General features: G+C 36.3%; 1 protein-coding gene across 4 annotated transcripts in view; it reads left to right on the top strand.

Annotated features, from left to right (window-relative positions):
• Positions 1–19566, top strand: part of RTTN (rotatin) — a 160501-nt gene that overhangs the window by 98379 nt on the left and 42556 nt on the right. For all 4 annotated transcript variants that reach the window (XM_053206000.1, XM_027069160.2, XM_053206003.1 and 1 more), the window contains 3 exons: positions 5265–5454; positions 6904–6995; positions 15850–15943. In XM_053206000.1, coding sequence (XP_053061975.1) covers positions 5265–5454; positions 6904–6995; positions 15850–15943 — 376 coding nt within the window. The remainder of the gene's footprint in view (positions 1–5264; positions 5455–6903; positions 6996–15849; positions 15944–19566) is intronic.

The raw sequence follows: 19566 nt of genomic DNA, 5'->3' as shown, positions 1-19566 counted from the left end.
GGTATAGCAAGATGTTCCAGAATTTCCCGGCCCCAGCCTGGAATCAGACGTTTGATCAGAGAGCCCTGATTTCTTTTAATGGAGAATGGTATTTAGAAGTGAGATCAGGGTTCTACGTCTGTTCACTGTTCCTGGGCAGGAGGAAGGAGTCGTTACTTCCGTGTGCTTACAGTGAACGTAGCAGGAAACGGTCTGCGCGTGTGTTTGTGTGTGTGTTCTAGAGAGATAGTCGACTCATTAATAGTTACAGTTTTTATCATTTTCATATTTGATGTGTTAATTATCAGTGCGTATTTTTCATCTCTTAATGTGTTCATCAGGAATCATCATAAAGTATTGATTTTGCAAAACAATAAATACTTGATGTCAGAGAAGCAGTATCATTTTATTTATATTCATGTGTTATCTGTAGTTAAGGATTTTGTATGTAATTATGGTCATTTTTTCCAATTTCTGAATTACATTATAGCAGTTTTCTTTAATTGTTACATATCAAAATGATTTGTCATCTTGAAAATATTCTCTATTCTTTTTTTTTTTTTTTTCCTTAAAGATTTTATTTTAAGTAATCTCTATACCCAGTTTGGGGCTTGAACCCACAACTCCCATATTAATAAGAGTTGCATGCTCCACAGACTGAGCCAGCCAGGTGTCCCTGCTCTCTGCTCTTCTTAAATGTAATTTTCAGTTTGCTTCTAGTTCCTTTTGAATCATAGCTAAATGGGTATATTAGTACTGTGACACTAGGACTAAAATACTTGTTTTTAAATTAATATTCTAGCTTATTGCATCCTTGAGAACAATGTTTTCAAACTAATTGGAATTTCTATGACATAATTAATTTGCTTTTCTCTTTGCAAACTTATTTATAATGGCACCTGGTGATTTGAAGAGTTTTCTTTTTTTGCATACTGTCCTTCTCAGCTGTTCCTGGCAGTTTTGCAGGTGATCTGGCAGCCCCAGCACTCACCTGAGGCAAGTCTGGTAAGGATATAGACATCCTGAGACAGAGCAGTTAGACCATGCTGATTTCCCCACTGTGCCAGAAGCCAGCCCCATCAATTACTGATGGATCTGTGGAGCAGAGCCTTGTGTGTGCATGAAAAGCTTCATTGTTCTGGCCCTTGTACCATTAGTCATCTGTGGAAAGCCTGAGTCAGACCATCTTTTGTGCATATGCTGGGCTTGGCTTTAGTACCCTGAGTACAGCTCTGTTGCTAACATGCCATTGCCACTAGGAAGCTTTGGCATGTGGAGAAAGGGGTTTCAGGCTTAATGATTGGTTAAAATAAATCAAGTTTAAAAAATAATGGTGTAATATGTATGTATTCGAGATCATTTGGTCGTCTTTGAGGACTTGAAAATATTTTGAATGAATTGTTTGAAGTTTTAGAAAAAAAATTTTAAAGTAATAAATACATACAGTTAAAGCACCTAATAGAGCTTTTAATGAACTTTACTGCCTCTTTTCATTCACAGAGACAGCTTTACCTCCTACTGATTTTAATACCTTCACATCTCTAAATAGTAGTTTGCAATAATGTTTGTTCCTTTACTGTGTTGATACACAGGATTTAGCTCATTTAAACAGTGTCCTGCCAATTTAGTTTATTACTGTTCTTAGTTTCTCCACTGCCGTTTCTGGTCTTGTGACCTATGGATCATGTCTCTCTCCCTCCATTTAGAAGGTGAGGAAGTTGTGGGTAAGATGTTCCGTAAGCCGATCTTTGTCAGCTTTAGTTCTACTTTGACTCTGCGAATCTTGATTATGTTTACATTCTCTTCTGCAGTCTTCATTTATCTAGGAGTTGATTCTAACAATTGTAAACTAGTAATTTACTACAGAGCCATTTACTGGGGTGCCATAACTCCTCTGATCCTCAGAGGAAACATTTTCTGATATTCATATGTATGTATATATATAGGTTTGAGTGTGTGTATAATTTAAAAAAGTGATTTGGGTGATTTTTTTCCCCCCTTGGAGTTTTTATCTTTAATTTTTTTTTTTTTTTGAATTGTGAGTCTAAATCATATTTCATGTTTTTCTAAACTCTTGATCATCCTTTCTCTTCAGTTAGGATCATTTTTCCTAGAAATCATCTTCAAAATAATTATACTCCTACCTAAAAACAAGTGCATGAGCAATAAACTTAATGAGTTCTTGCATATTTGAAAATGCATTTAAATTGCACTTGATAGTTTGGGTAGTTACCATATATTAGGTTGAAATCATTCCTCATAAGAATTTTGCTTCACTGTCTTCTAACTTCCCCTCTGCTGATGAGAAGTTGGATCCCCATGTGGCTCTTTTACCTCTTTACGGCCAAGTTTTTCTTTTATCATCTCCTCTTTATCTTTGATGTCCTAGAATTTTATGGTTTTATATCTTTTTCATTGCTCTTGCTGTAGTGCTCATTAAACTCCTTAATCTGAAGATATAGATGTTCTATATCTTTTGGTTCTGACATATTTTTTCATGTTTATTTCTTTTAAAAATGACTTTTCTGTTTTCTTTGTTCTATCTTTCCACATGTCATATGAGTCCCATATTAGGTCTCTTTATATCTTATATTTTTATCTCTTAGTCTTTATTTTCTAGGATATTAATTTTTTCATTCAAATCAGAATTAACTTCTACAATCTTGGTAGGTTGAAAACTTTTCACTGATTTATAGGCAAAGAAAAAAATCAGGTTCTAAAACCTTGTTAAGTAGATGGAATTTTAAATTATGTCTCTTATTATGACTTGTTATCATTACTTTCTAAATATTTTTTTTAATATATTTGTAAGGCCTAGAGAAAAAGCACATTAAAAATTTTTTTTTAATGTTTTATTTATTTTTAAGACAAGAGAGACAGAGCATGAGTGGGGATGGGGCAGAGAGAGAGGGAGACACAGAATCCGAAGCAGGCTCCAGGCTCTGAGCTGTCAGCACAGAGCCCGACGCGGGGCTCGAACTCACGAACTGTGAGATCATGACCTGAGCCGAAGTAGGTCGCTCAACCGACTGAGCCACCCAGGGGCCCCAAGAAAAAGCACATTTTAAAAATAAAGATCTTCCTTGGCTTGCAATGGGGTTATGTCCTGATAAACATTGTTCAATTAAAAACATTGGAAGCTGAAAATGCATTTAATAAACATCACAGCTTAGCCTAGTCTACCTTAAATGTGCTCAGAACACTTACATTAGCCTGCAGTTGGGCAAAAAATCATCTAACTCAAAGCCCATTTGATAATCAGGGGTTGAATATCTCATGTAATTTATTGAATAGTGTACTCAGAGTGAAAAATAGAACGGTCGTGTGGGTACAGGATGGTCGTATCATTCACTTAACCCTTGTGACTGCTGGCTGACCAGGAGCAGCAGCTTCCTGTTGCTGCCCAGTCATGAGAGTATCGTGGTGCATATCGCTAGGCCAGGAAGAGCTCAGACTTCAAAGTTTGAAGTATGGTTTATATTGAGCACTCATCGCTTTGGCACCCTTGTGAAGTAGAACAATCGTAGGTTGAACCATTGTAAGTTGGAGACTATCTGTGCACTAATTGAAGGATAAATGTCATGCTCACGATTCTTTATCACTATGATAATTATACATATTTATATAATAACTACTACAGTTCTATATCACTCACGTATGATTTCTCACTTTGAAAATACTTGTAACTGAAGAAAAGGTGGATTTTAGGAAGACAGCAGGTTTGTAACACCCTTCCTTCTAGCAGATGGTATAACCATCAGCCTCCATAGAATGAAGAATCAGCAGACTTAGTAGGAGCTCTTGAAGGGCTTGTTTTTGAGATTTATATAGTTTATATTCCTTCACCTATTTTTGTTAAACCTTTATGAATTTTGGACTGTGGTATAACTTATCCAGGAAGCAATTCTATAGGTATGATTTTTGCAAAAGTGGAAATTTTATATAATCTGTGTAATAAAATTTAAAAATTGTTCTGGGCATCATTATGAAATATATTTAGAAAAATAGTATTTGTCCTACTTTGTTTAATAATTTCATTTTATTGATTTATTAAGGTTTGTTAAGTAGTTATAGCAAAGCTAGTAAACTTAGCTGAATTATAGTTCTCATCTTGGTTGTTAATTCCTTCTCTGAATTATTATAATGAGGGCTTTAATTTGTGATGTTAATCAACTATTGCGAATCTCTTCTGTATTTGACATGTTTTGTACATTTAAGAATGTTATAAGTTGTGGGCACCTGGGTGGCTCAGTCGGTTAGGTGTCCGACTCTTGATTTCAGCTCATGTCATGATCTCATAATGTGTGAGATCAAGCCCTGTGTTGGGCTCTGCCGTGGTAGCGCGGAACCTGCTTGAGATTCTCTGTCTCTCCCTCTCTCTGCTCCTCCCCCGCTTGTGTGCGCATGGGCAATATCTGTCTCTCTCTCTCTCAAATAAATAAACTTTAAAAATGGTATAGGTTGCTTAAAAGAGAAAGTTTGAAGCTGTGGATGTTAAGATTGGCTTTGTGGTTGGGATGAATTATTTCATCCTAGCTAATTAAATAAGATAATGCATGAAAAGGCCATATTGCCTGAAATGTATACCATGATAGGATTATTTGCACACTTGAAGTGAATCCTGACTGCTTGATTTTTGCCATTGGATATTCCAGGAAAAGTAGTGAGTGGTAGAGCAAAAAATTATTTGGAAAAAAGTGCAGAGAGATTAAAATTGTATAATGGCCCATTCTTCTCAGCCTACTCCTGATGGAAAGCGTGTGTGTGTGTACCTGTGTGTTTCCCTTGGTGTGGTAAATTCAATGAGAAGTAATATGGCAAGCAAGTTTTATCATGGGTAGTGATGAGTCTGTTTCATTTTTATCTGGCACATTGATAGGTGCAAAAAATAATTTGGAACGTAATTATTGGACACATTATTTCAGATATTCGCACAATTATTTTATACTGTGTAGGTTGAAAAATACTGTTTTCATTGTATTTGTGGCTCAAGAATGTAATTACTTGATTAAAACTACCATTTCAGAGCAATGTTTTAAACTAAATGGTTATCTCTCAGGAGGTGGAATAGATCAGCCTTCTGCCTTGAAAGGATTTTTGGTCAGCAAAAACTTAAGAGTACTATGTAATAATTAGCCCTAGGTCATGCTGTTTTGAGTGCGGGAGGACAGAGGCAAGTGTAAGGACCCACATGATTCGTTGAGGAGAATGTGGGGCATGTAGCAGGTCTTCCTGAAGAAATTATGTTATAAATCAGTGTCTCCTTTTCTCTCCCTTTCCTACAGGGCCCCTGTGTCCACGATGAGGATTCTGGCGTATCGCTCGTAGGAAAACCTGCCCTTCAGGCTCTTTTATATCACTGTCATTTTTATGAACATTTGAATCAGATGGTAAAACACTGTTACCTGGGACGGTATACTTTTGATTTGAAATTTTCTGCTCTTGATGGAACTTCAGAAGGCAGTGATTTAAATGGTAAGTACATTATATTTTTATTTTTACAAAAGCTAACTTTTTAAAAACTGTTGAAAATCTATGTGTTTGGTATTTGAAAAATAATACTGAAAATATTTAAAAAGTAATGAAAAGTACACGTTGACCTCTGGTCCCACTGTGCAGAGATTACATTTGTTGATGTTGCGGTGTATTTTCTTCCAGTCTTCTCTCTCTCTAGCTTCTGCTTATTTTACATGATTGTGTTCACATCTTATGTACATTTCTGTGTTTCCTCCTTTCACCAGACATTGCCTAAGCATTTTCCTGTGTTATAAATTCTTCATGGAAACCATTTTTGGTATCTTATTAATGTTTTATAAGTTACTTCATGCCCTTCAGTTAAGTTTTATGGTGTTTTTTTTTCTCTGTTAGATGTTTTAAACTTTTTGGAAGGTGGTTCTTCCCAGGCAATCAACTATGAGACCTTTTCATACTAAATTTTCTTACATGTTTTGCTACTACATCAAAAAGCTATTTGTTTTTGGTTTGGTACTCATTTATCAAAATATCTTATTGAAACCTTTTTATTTCTATTTTTAGATTCTTTTGGATTTCCTAAGATCTTAGCACATATAAATAATTTTGTCTCATAATAGTAAATAATGGAATGATTTTTAAAAATAAGTTGTATTTATTTTAAAATGAATTTTTAATAGAATTGTTAAAAATCTTGACATAATTTCACATTTACAGACAAGGTGCAAGAATAGTACAAGCGTTCCCAAATGTGAACATTTTACTATATTTGTTCCCCTACGCCAAGTGTATGTATATGTGTATATGTACATAAATAAAATTCATTTATTTATATACTTATATACATGCATACATATATATTTTCTGAACTATTTAAGAGTGAATTTCAGAAATAGTTCCTTTACCCCCAAATACTTAAGTCTGAATTTCTAGTTGGCTTTCCTGCTCAGTTCAGGAATTAAGAGGAAAATGATATTTAATGAAGTTTTTGAACATTTTAAATAGATATCCCTATTAGGAAAGTGACACATTTCATTGTTTGGATTTCCCGGGATCACTGTTCCTCAAAGCTTAGTCCTGGAACCATTGTCATTGCGGTCTTTTTGAGCTTGTTACAAATGCAGAATTAGGGCTCCCACCCCAAATTGCGGGAATGGAATCTCTGGCAATAGAAAATTGCTTTGATAGTAGCTCTTTATGATCCTTAGGCACATTAAAGTTTGGGAGCTGGTGCTCTTGCTAAATTGTATTAGATTAAGCTAAGCAAAGTCCACTAATGGTCATTAAAATTCTTGTGAAACAAGTTTTTTATATAAACTAAGAATAATAAAAATTAGGCAAACTTTTTTTCTTGGTTCTTGATTGGCTTCCTGCAACAAGTATTCTTTCTGTTAAATTGCTCCAGTAAGGAGGAGAGATGTATTCATGTTGACAGTTTTCTTGTTGTCACAGGTTTAGATGATTCATTCAAGTTTTGGAGGGCTCCATCTAGGTTGTCCAGCCAAGATCAAGATCCAAGTTCTCTCTCCACCGTGGAAACAATGGTACTTTGAAAGAATGCATTAGTGCTTCAAACTATTTTTTTAATGTTTATTTATTTTTAAAGAGAGAGAGTGAGTGGGGGGAGAGGGTCAGAGAGAGAGGGCGAGGGAGAGGGAGAGAGAATCCCAAGCAGGCTCCACGCCGTCAGTACAGAGCCCAGTGTGGGGCTCAGTCCCACGAACCGTGAGATCATGGCCTGAGCTGAAATCAAGAGTCAGACGCTCAACTGACTGAGCCACTCAGGCCCCACAAGAATGCATTAGTGCTTCATTTTGAACCTCTGGAAGTTTGAATTTACATAGTGGATGGACAGGATCAGACTGTATTCAGAATATAAGGTCATGATTAAAATAGCTGTGATTTATTTGAACTGCTGTCTGTGCAGAGTTAGGGACTGATGTACTTCTATAGCTGCACTGAATGTCCTTTTAGATGAATTTACAACCTTTTTTTGTACCTTATTTAAAAGAACCGGAAGCATGAAAGTTTAAAAGTGTTTATCAGTAGTAATATAATAGATCCTATATGATCATAAAACTTGATTACTCTGCAGTTTTGCTTAAGGACAAAGCAATTTGGAGAAAGTGGACCCATTCAAATGATTCCAGTTTGGTACTGGAGATTTTATTTTATTTTTTTATTATTATCTTTAAATGTTTATTTTGAGGCGAGGGTCACATGTGTGTGCGAGTGGGACAGGGGCAGAGAGAGGGAGAGAGAGAATCCCAAACAGGTTCTGTGCTGTCAGTGCAGAGCCTGATGCAGGGCTTGATCTCATGAACTGCAAGATCAGGACTTGAGCCCAAATCGAGAGTTGGATACTTAATCGACTAAGCCACCCAGGCACCCTGGTACTGGAGATTTTAAACACATTTCTAAATACTTGCATCAGGTAGAAGCTTGTTTTGATTATCTGCAATACCTGAAATTTATGCCTGCCTGCCTTCTTTCTCCTTTTCATTCATAAGTTACTTTGTTCTAAAGAGTTTGAGACACACTAAGTATTCCTAAATATGACTGAGACTAGGTTTCACTTGTTTTACAAGCGTACAAAATCACTTACTGTCAAGTGGAAAACATTACATGAAATCATAAAGTGTTTTTGGAACAATTACTGCATCATAAACCCTAATAAGAAGACAGGACCTTGGCTTTCCTGCTTGCAGGAGCAAAAGTAATATGAGAATAATAAATAATTACCAGGCAGTAATAAAGTTCATCTCATAATTAAGATCCACCTCCTATGGTTTCCCAACACTGGTACTTTTTGTGACAGTTTTAGGAGTCATCCTTTTCCCTGGACCCAGAAGAGTTTGTGGTTAGTGCTGAGCTGAAGCTTTATTTGGAAAAGTGGAGTAATCACCCCAGGTCCACTAGATGTCATGCTTTCCTTTCCATGCTAGAAATAGTATGTCTTTGTCTCCACAAGAGAAATAATATAATTAAATGCAAAAAGGAGCTGTATTAATTAGTTATTTAGTTCCCAGAACGGCAGCATTAGTATGTGCTTAAAAGTGATTCCTTGGTTCCTGTGTTTATTAAAGGGGCTATCTGTAATTTGTACATTGTTCAGTTCTTTGCTTATAGTAGGTACTCAGTAAATAGTAATTGCTCTCATTAATTTTGAGTCATCCTAGCTGTTTTGTAGATACCAAGTTGTATTTATCCTATGCAAGAGGATTTAAGTACTTTTGCATTTTTCTATTTTATGAGATAATAATAATGTATAATAGTAAATAAAATATATAATAATAAAAACATATTTATATAATATATACTAGAAACTTTAATCATAACAAATCTTATAGATCGGGAAACTAGATTTTCTGAGAAAATTTTGGAAATATATTTATTGTAATCATTATTAAAATAGAAGCACTTCTGTTAACATAAAAGTCTGTAACTTGCTTGTGTTCAGGCATTACGTATTCTTTTAGAAAAAAATACCAATGAACTCTTTTTTTTTTTTTTTTAAGGAATTCTCATTATAGTTCTATGTAAGATTTATTTTGTATAGTTTCTTAAAAGACAGTTATCTGTTGGAATTTTTACAGTCAACTCTTTTTTTCTTCTTTTGGATTCCAAGTAGAAGAGCTTTGGTATTGGTGACTTTTACTCACCAAATTGGCTTTTACTCACAGAAATAGTCTCATTACCCCAATTCTGCTAATTGTCATCTTTTTCTTGCCATGCCAGAGATATTGTATGTCTTTCTTCCAACAGGAAAAAAAATCTGGAGAATTTATTCATTTTTCCAGTATTACTTTAAACCTAAGCTGTCATACCCAGACCAACTAATACTTTCTTAAGTATAAGAATATGGTGAGGTATATCAGTTCAGTGGACTGAAATCTTGCCAATAAGTGTATCTGGTTATTCTTATCATCATTTTGTGTATTTCCCAGATACGGCAAGAGATGCAGTTTGTTTATTGGTTGGTGTTTTCATTTTGTCTTTCTAAGGAAAGCACTGTCTTTTGCTTTGTGTGCTGTTGCTGGGCCATTATCCGTTCTGTGCAGTTAATGCCACGTTAGAGACCTTAATAACCATTTTAAAGTATTGAAGGTCATTCTTACTATTGCTATTTTACAAAAGGAAAGATTAAAGCGTACAGTGAATAAGTGTCTTGTTCAAGGCTCCAGTGCTGGTAACTGATAGAGAACTATTTGAGTCCAGAAGTGTGTTTGGCTCTAGAGTTCAGTTGTTGGCCGTGATGTTACACTCCTTCAGGACAAAGCCATGTGCTAGGTGCCATGATAGATGTTGTAGTCAGGGTGCAGTGAGGTTACATTAGAGGGAATGATGAAATATAAAGTGATACTGTATAAGAAGTGGCAATTGAAATGGGCTTTAAAGGATTAATCTTTTTTAGATGTATGCACACATTTGTGGGGAGCTGAAAAGATATTCAGATGTGTCTTAAGATTCAGTACCCAGTTACAGGGGTTGAAAGTGTAGTTGAGAACGTGAAGCATACTGAGAAGACGGCGTGCCACATATGTCGTACTGAAAGCATTAGATATTCAGAAGAGGCATGGTTTGTTTGGAGTGTGGAACAAAGGCCAAAGTTTAATTACCAGGTAGGGGTTAGCTGAGAGAGCTGAACCTGTGTTTGGTTTGAAGAGGTAAGATATCATAGCTGTAGAGATACAGTTATAGAGCTATTTCAGCTGAGTCAAATGCATGAAACATTACAGTCGACATTAGAGAAATATGTATTGGCATTTGTGTGATGTAGTTTCAAGTTTTTTTATAGAATGAAGAGTAGACCAAGGACAGTTAAAGCAGGGATATATCCAAGAGGCTTTTAGGAAGAAAAATAGTTTTGATGTAGGAATAGTGATAGAGTGTGGGCATATGGTAACCCCAGGAAAAACCTGGGGAGACTGTAGTTTGCATGATGGTAGAGAGAAAGAGAATGATATACTTTGTTTAAATAAATTTCAACCACCTGTGGGTCTAAGAACCCATATATTTTAGTTAGAAAGAAAATATAAGTGAGATTCTAGTTTCTCAGGTATTAGTGATACAGGCCACTGGGCTGTAGTATAAGGAAAATGAACACTTTTTTTTCGTATAAAAATTTAGTATTGATTCTTTAAGTAAAACTTAGGTATTGGTTGTTAAAAAGCAAATCCCCCCACATTAGTTTTTCCTACTATGATTATTTTGTATGTGACATTAGCATGAATACGATAGCTGGTGAAAATAGAATATTCCATTATGTGTGCCTAGTGTGTACTAGTTTATAACTAATTATTCTTTTAAACATTATTAGAAAGAGCAAATAGTATTTATTTTATATGTTTTTCTGTATTTTGTATTCACTATCATACGTCTGAAGTTATCCAAACTAAGTTACTATAGAGGTATAGCCATTAATGTCAAGTGAAAGTGTTTAAAGAAATTGGCAAAAACATTTTGAGATAGATTTCAGCAATTTTATTAACCAGGTAACTGTAACTGAGGTAAGTAAAATAGGTTTGGGTCTTATATTTGTGCTAAAATATATTTTCTTAATTTTGGTAGAACTGATTATTTCATATAATAAGGTTTGATGGAAGTAGAGAGTCAACTTTTGGCCTTTAGAGCTCAGAAACAACACCCTCTAGTTTGCTGTTTGCTGAAGTGCTACAAATGGTGTTAAACCATTTGAGAGCGGTAGTGTTTCCCAAGTGAAGAAGTAAGGTCTTCGAGAATTTAAGTATTTGGCGTAGGGTCACAAAGCTAATGGAGAGTGGACTAAGACAAGCTCTAGGCAACTTGTTCTCTTAAATTATATACAGTAGGGCGTAGGGACTGGGACTGTGCCCTGGGGTTCAGTCTCTGCATGTGGGTGATCTTACAGATAGACAGGAGAGAATCTTATATCATCTTATGCTCGTTCTTTCGGGGATATTTTTCTGAGCTTTCTTTTTCTATGTTGTACACACTCCATTTGAATCATGGATCTATGTAGTCAGAGTGATTTAAACTTCTGGTTGTAATTTGGTTCGAATTAATGATTACAAATTGTGAAGCATGCCAAAGCTTTCCCGCTCTTGGGCATAAAGAGAAAGGTATCATTTATAAAAGTGAGCACAGGAACCCTAGTGTTCCTTGGAAACCTTTCATACTTTATATTTTGCCATGTTTGAAAAATGTGAGTAGATTTGTACCCTCTCTTTTTCATCTCACAAATCCTTTCTTCCTTTGTTCTCTTTTAATTTTTTAAAAATCAAATAACTTATTTAGGCACCAATACTACATTTGATGAAAGAAGATGGAAAGTATTATAAAATCACTTGACAAATAAAATATTCAAGTCCTAAATTAGCTTTCAAAAATATTTGAAGTATCCAGTGAACTCTTTCATTTCTGAAAGGTAGAATACAAAGAAAACAGTTCTGAACATTGATGCATTTTGTTTATATGACAGAAATTGTCTTTTTTTAAATTAAAAACAATTTTTTTAATGTTTATTTATTATTGAGAGACAGAGAGACGCAGAGCATGAGCAGGAGAGGGGCCGAGAGATGGAGAGACGCAAAATCTGAAGCAGGCTCCAGGCTCCGAGCTGTCAGCACAGAGCCCGACACGGGGCTCGAACTCACAAACCGTAAGATCATGACCTGAGCCAAAGTCAGACGCCCAACTGACTGAGCCACCCAGGCGCCCCAAATTGTCTTTTTTTTTTTTAACCCAAATTCTACTTTGATATGGTAAATGACTTTGCTATTTTCTGCTACTTCAAAGGGACTCTTAAAATTGTAACTGCCTATTTTACAATGAGGCATGATTTAGAAAACTTCTTTAGCTCTCAAATCTGTTTCTAAACACATTGAAGAAAAGGCTGTTATCTTTTTTAGTTTTTATAAGCAAAATTTGATTCCGTTTTAGGACAGTGGCTTTAAGTAACATCAATTTGTCTGCCCTAACAGGCTTTTATTGCCTCTTATATACCAGCAAGGTGATAAAGATCCAAGTATATGTACTTCAATTCAAGAAAACCCAGTTTTATTTGTCTTATCAAAGGAATGTAAATTGAAAATCTCAGGATGTGTCATGTGGGAGACGAGAAAGAGGAAAAAAATGTCTAGATTGCGACTTTGTTCTGAAGCCCTTTTAATGAAAAGAGCAAGTGACAGAAGAATTAACCAGACCTACTATTGTAAGGACAGCCCTGGGCTCCCACTGTGGGCTTTCTGGCTCCTAAGAGGTAGAGACCAAATGAGAACGTGAGTTCTCTGCTGTGGGGGAAGGAGTGGCTAAGCCTGCTCAGTTTGCTGGAAAAGTAAGCCAACCCCTCCTCCATGGAAACGGCGTGGGGAGAAAGAAGCATACCCTCGCAGACAAGATTGGTCAGCATTTTGGAGGTTTGTCTGAGAGCTTCTTCTGACTTGAGTGTATTTGTGATGTCATAAACGTAGTCCTCAACTGAGAATCCTAATGAGAGTGTGCCCTCGGGCCCTTACTCGAGGTCCTTATCTCTAAATGAGGACCTGGACTAGATCAGGCCTTTTCTACCTGTAGCACTGCAGGCTCATGTGAACCTCCTCCACCTTCCAGAGGCTAAGACTTGAATTTTGCAAGATAACAAGTCAGATATTCACAAGTTACTTGCAAGATGACAAGTCAGATATTTACATATTATTACATATAACCAAATAAATGTCCGTTAGAGATTATTTTCAAACAAGCAAGGATTTGAGTATAGAACCAGAGCAATTCAGTTTAATACCTTTTTGTCTTGTTAAAATAATAATGTGCTAATATAGCAAATTCAAAAAATATAGATGTTAGTAGATAATACAAATCACCCATAATTAAATTTTAAAGCACAATATATTACTGTATAAAGAAGTCCTTGTGTTTTCTCAACCATACGGGGTAGGTTATAATATAACTATTAGGCAGATGCTTTCTAAAATCATATTTTCTGAATTTGTATGTCACTTCCTTGGACTATATTAAGGAAAATCACAACTTTTATTACTGTCTGACCTTTGGTCACAAACTGTGACTTTGCTTTCTTCTAACGAGCCCTTAGAAACCTTCTTTTCCTGCTCTGAATGCTACCTCTGGCTTTGTCAGTGCTGAGGGCTGCTTGCGTGTCCTTTGAAAGGATGTTAATTGAAAAGGTAAAGGATTCTAGCATCATTGTTCTCTTCAATTTTATTATATAAACAAAGGAGCTTGTGGTAGGTGCCATATATTATTAGCTCCCGCGTGCTTTGTGATACAATCTCAGTTATGATTGTTGTCCTCACAGACTGTAAAAGTTATTTGGATGTTTGTTGACGGGATGTTTTTTTCCACATTTCTTAGAGCCAGTTGTAGTAAATACCATTTTTAGAAAAATAAATTTTAGGTGTTTCCTATTATCTGGACCTAATATTATATAAAATAAGGTATTTAATACATGATCATTTAGGAGTGATTTATTTAGACTGAAATTTGTCCGGATTTGTTTTTTGGATGACTTTACATGCTGGGCTTACATTTATTGGCCACAGCTTTCTGTTGTTATTGTAATGTTACACTTGAAGTGATGAGAGATGATTAAAGTCTTAAGTTGAAAGGGGGATTTTAAAAACTGGATATAAGTTCCATCAATCATTTTCTTCAAATTTATATTCTCTTTACTAACAGAAAATAAAATATAACCTTGGTTTATTTTTGTTATTAAATTTTTTATTAAAAAACAACCCTAGGGGCACCTGGGTGGCTTAGTCGGTTGAGTGTCTGACTTCAGTTCAGGTCATGATCTCACGGTTTGTGGGTTCGAGCCCCACGTCAGGCTCTGTGCTGACAGCTCAGAGCCTGGAGCCTGCTTTGGATTCTGTGTCTCCTTCTCTCTGCCCCTCCCCTGCTTGTGCTCTGTCTCTCTCTGTCTCTCAATAACAAATAAAGTTAAAAATAAATAGATAAATAACGCTGCTTTATTTTAGTATTAAAAACAAAAACCTGGCGAGGGGGGTGGTTCCTGGGTGGCTCATTTGGCTAAGTGTCCAACTATTGATTTCAGCTCAGGTCATGATCTCGTGGTTTGTGGGTTCAAGCCCTGCATCAGGCTCTGTGCTGACATTGTGGAGTCTACTTGGGATTCTCTTTCTTTCCCTCTCTCTCTGCCCCTCCCCCACTCACTCTCTTAAAATACATAAACTTAAAGAAAAAAACAACCTTGGTTTTTGCTTTGACTCTATCATATCATGTCTAAGGCATCCTACTTTGCATGTTAAATGCACAGTTAGTGTATGAGTACTGAGGTGTATGGTATCTGAGTTTGAGATAGGGTTGATTCATGAGATCTGTTGACATTGTACCGACATGCTTGCTCTATGCATGCACTGACCTGCAGCTTGTCTAGGTGTGTGGAGTAAATTGATGGTAAGAGAAGGAATGATCTGACCTCTGCAGCTAAGATGTTTTCCACATAGAAGGTGCCAGATACATCAGTTTGAGCTTTTTCAGTTCTAGGAGGCCACACAGTCTGCTCATCTGCAGATCTGTAGGTGAAATTGTGTTTGCCTTCTACACAGTTTGTGTTATGTTTAATGTTTTAAAAAAAATACTGTATTCTGGGCACCTGGGTGGCTCAGTCAGTCGGTTGAGCATCCAACTCCTGATTTTGGCTCAGGTCATGATCTCATGGTTCATGGGTTCAAGCCCCACATCAGGCTGTGGAGCTCCAGGCTGCCAGCACAGAGCCTGCTTGGTAGTCTCATTCTCTCTCTCTCTCTTTCTCTGCTCCTCTCCTACTTGCATACATGTGCTCATGCGCACTCTCTCTCTCTCTCAAAATAAATAAACTTAAAAAAATAAAAAGTACTGTGTTCTGAAACACTGTGTCCACATATAACCTGAAACTGTTCTTTTGTGAAATGGGAAAAGGTAAAGAAGAATCGTTTAGTATTTCTGCTGATTTTTTTCATTGGCACTATTAAAATTTGTGTGTGCCGTTGGATACTTATAAAAAAACCCTCTTATTATGAATCAAGTAGGACAAAATATCTCAAAGACGCAATGAATTATGCAAAAGTTAAAGAAAGGAGTGTGGTTTAGCCTTTTAACATTTGGATGATAAGAGGGAGTAGGCCTTATCCAGACCTTAAAATCCTAAATGGGCTTCAAATCAAAACTCTGCTCCTTTGACTTGCTGCTTTACATAAATTCCAGCAGGTCCTAAAAGAAGTTGAAAGTACCCTTCAAAAAACTTACAACTCTTAAAATATGAAATGTTTTCCAGTTATATTAACTAGTTGTCATAACCTTCTTGTTTAAGGATTTGTATGTACATATTGGTTCTGTTTCGCTTTCCATGTGTTAACATTAGCTAGTGTTAAGAATAAAATCATTTTCTTTGCTGCTCCATAGGTGGCATCTTCATCGGGAAGCACTGAATTTCCACCATTTGGGCCCTCCACAGCGCCTCTCCCCGAAGCCTCACACGACCAGTTTGTGGCTCAAGGTACCCTTTTAGGAAGAATTCTACTTTCTTTCTTTTTTTTTTTTTTTTTTTATTTTTTTTCATGTTTATTTATTTTTGAGGGAGAGACAGAGCACGAGTCGGGGAGGGCCAGAGAGAGAGGGAGACACAGAATCCGAAGCCGGCTCCAGGCTCCGAGCTGTCAGCACAGCCCAACTTGGGGCCCAAACTCACAAACCCTGAGATCATGACCTGAGCCGAAGTCGTATGCCCAACCGACTGAGCCACCCAGGCACCCAGACATTCTACTTTCAAAAAGAAAAATGGCAAGTTGGTCCAGATATTTTGAAAGTAAATATCTGTAAGAACAAAATTAGGGGCGCCTGGGTGCCTCAGTCGGTTAAGTGTCCGACTTCGGCTCGGGTCATGATCTTGCAGTCCGTGAGTTTCAATAAATCAGAAATTTGACAAAACAAATACTCTAATAAATGGAATTTAGTCATCAAATAAATAGTCAATTGCCCTATGGTTCCGTATTAGTTAAGCATAGATATTTCATGTTTGAATTTGGGAATTCATAAATGTTAGTTAACTTCATTTTTCTCCCCCTTTTAGGGAAAACACTTCAATTTACCCCAGTAGTCCACTTGAAAGTGGAGAGAATCTGGTCATAAATATTTTCAAAGGGTATGCTTCCATTTTAAAGCACACAAAACATGTTGAGTCTTTATTAGAAATGCTTGATGAATAGCCTGGGATTCATTTTTATTAATGGCAATATATAAATTCTCTTCTTTGTATTAGGGATTGCTTCCAACTCTATTATGCTTCAAACTTTGTATATTTGGGAGATTACAACTTAGCTTTTATTTATTCCGGAGAACATACAGGCCTTATTGTAGCATTAAATTCTTCACCTGGAAGGAATGTGCTGCTGCCTGAAAAGAAGGTACTTTACACCCTGAAGTATAAGCATCCACAGAGAAAAGGCTTTAGAAAACTTGAGAAATAATTGCTTAATTAAGACTTTACTCAGAGTTTTCATTATAATATCTGTTCCCTAACTTCCTAAACAACATCCCATTTTGTTTTTTAGTAATTTACGTTAACAATATAAAAGAGTGTTTAATTGTAGAAAGTACTCATTTGATCTTAAGAATAAAAGGAGCAAACCACATGGTTTAAATTGTTAAGAGCCCAGAGCATGAAATCAAATTTGAGAATAATTCAAATAATCATACACTCACCCATTTAATAAGTGTGGAGTTCATTGGTTTTTGCACAGAGCTGTGCAAGCATCACCACAGTCAATTTGAGGACATTTTCATCCTCTAAAAAGAAAACTTTCCATTGTCAATCACTCCTCATCTGTTTTCGATTTTTTTCCAGGCCTAGTGCATCACTAATCTACTTTCCCTCCTTATGGGAAATTTCATAAAAATGGAATCATACAGGGCACCTGGGTGGCTCAGTCAGTTGAGCGTCCAGCTTCAGCTCAGGTCATGATCTTGCAGTTTCATTGGTTCAAGCCCCGCGTTGGGCTCTGTGCTGACAGCTCAGAGCCTGGAGCCTGCTTCAGGTTCTGTGTCTCTGTCTCTCTCTGCCCCTCCCCCACTTGCCCCTCCCCCACTGTCTCTCTCTTTCAAAAATAAATAAACAGGGGTGCCTGGGTGGCTCAGTCGGTTGAGTGTCCGACTTCGGCTTAGGTCATGATCTTACAGTCTGTGAGTTCGGGCCCTGCATCCGGCTCTGTGCGGACAGCTCGGAGCCTGGAGCCTGTTTCAGATTCTGTGACTCCCTCTCTCTCTGCCCCTCCCTGCTCACGCTCTGTCTCTCTCTGTCTCTCAAAAAATAAATAAACTTAAAAAAAAATGGAATCATACACTATGTATTTTTTTGTGACTAGCTTTTTGCAACTAGATAATATTCTCAAAGTTAACCCATATTGTATTATGTGCTGGTACGTACTCTCTATGTATTGCTAAAGATATTCCGTGGTATGGTTATACCACTTGCATTTACCCATTCATCAGTTGATGAACATTTGGATTTTTCTACTTTTTGGCTCTTATGAGTAACTCTGCCGTGAGCATTCATGTACAGGTTTTGGTGTGGACATATAGTTGTGTGGGGTTTTTCTGTTTTGTTTTTTTGTCGCATTATTCTTGATTTGGATTTATTTTATTTTCAAAGACTGTGTTTAGAATGTATATTCACGCACAGTTTTACTGGTTCAGCCAATCACTTAAGTATGTATATTTGACAAAAAAACTTTCTTATCCTTTTTGTTGAATATGCCAATGAACAGTGCTGCAAAGCATTGAACATATGTTGTCAGTGAGCCATAAGACTAGAGCAATTATTTTGTTGTTGTTAGACGTCTTCCTGAATTCCATCTCTTTAAAATAGTGTTAAGGTAAAATGTGATTTTCTTTTACATTTACTTACTTACTTACTTACTTACTTATTTATTTATTTATTTTAGTGTTAATATGATTTTAGTTCCCTCAGCTGGAATATGTAGCAGGATTTGCCAGTGAAGCTGGTTAGTCCTTTTATTTGTTGTTTTGCTGCTGCTTAATTAACCAGGGAATGAATGTGCCTCAAAATGATTTAGGACAGGATGAAAAGAATTTTCTGTAAATGTATGTTAGGGTCACTTCAGACATGTGAGTTTTCATTTTTAAATTGAGTTTCTAAACTTTTGTAAAAAAAAAATACACATATATCTTATATTTAAAAAAAAAAGTCTCTTATGATCAGTAAGCCTACATTTGATGTACAAAGGTGAAAGGAACCGTTAAAAATGTTAGTGTATTTGAGCACTATTAATATAAGTAAGTAGGATAATTTTCTCTAGATAAGTAGAAAAGTTTTATTTAAATATATTGGATAAGTTTGAATTCCTGAACTGCCCTGCCCTGCCTTCCCCTTTTATTGGTATTCTTCTATAAACTTAACCTAAAAATGCTGCAAACATGTAACACATATCTTGTGAATATTTACATTTTTCCCTTAAAACCACTGGAACGGTTTCTGTGGGATTACCTACATCTAATTTTCCCGATTTTATTTCGTTTAAAGTATCAAATCTTTCTTGATGCTCCATTGTCCCAAAGTTCTATATTCCTAATTCCACCCCAAAGGAATTAGTTAATTACACAGGAAAATGAAACTTTACAGTGGAGAAACCTGGTAGACAGCATTTGATCAAATAGTTAAAGTTAATACCACCAATAATGGCACAGATAGAAATCATGTTTTCCTGGTAGGATGCACCGAAGATCTAACCACGAGGAACCATCAAACATCAGACATTCTACAAAGTAACCGGCCTGTGCTCTTTGCAGAATGTCTGAGCCCTGAAAGAGCACGTCTGAGGAGATCTTCCAGTTTAGAACCCGAAGAGACATGACAGCTAAATGCCAAGTGTGGTCCTGACTTGGATCCAAACAAGAACTCTTGAGCTCTAAAGGACATTAGTGAAACAATATGCAAACTTGGAGAAGGTCTATAGACTAGAGAATATTACTGCATCAGTGTTAATTTCCTGGTTAACTGTACTGTGATTATAGAAGAGAAAAGTCTCTGTTTAGGAAATGAATTTAGGGCTGAGAGGGCAGGGCATCTGCAGCTTACAAACAGTTCATAATAAGAGAGGTATG

This window comes from Acinonyx jubatus, chromosome D3, assembly GCF_027475565.1.
Source record: "Acinonyx jubatus isolate Ajub_Pintada_27869175 chromosome D3, VMU_Ajub_asm_v1.0, whole genome shotgun sequence".
NCBI classification, from domain to species: Eukaryota; Metazoa; Chordata; class Mammalia; order Carnivora; family Felidae; genus Acinonyx; species Acinonyx jubatus.
This window is presented reverse-complemented; position numbering and strand designations above follow the sequence as displayed.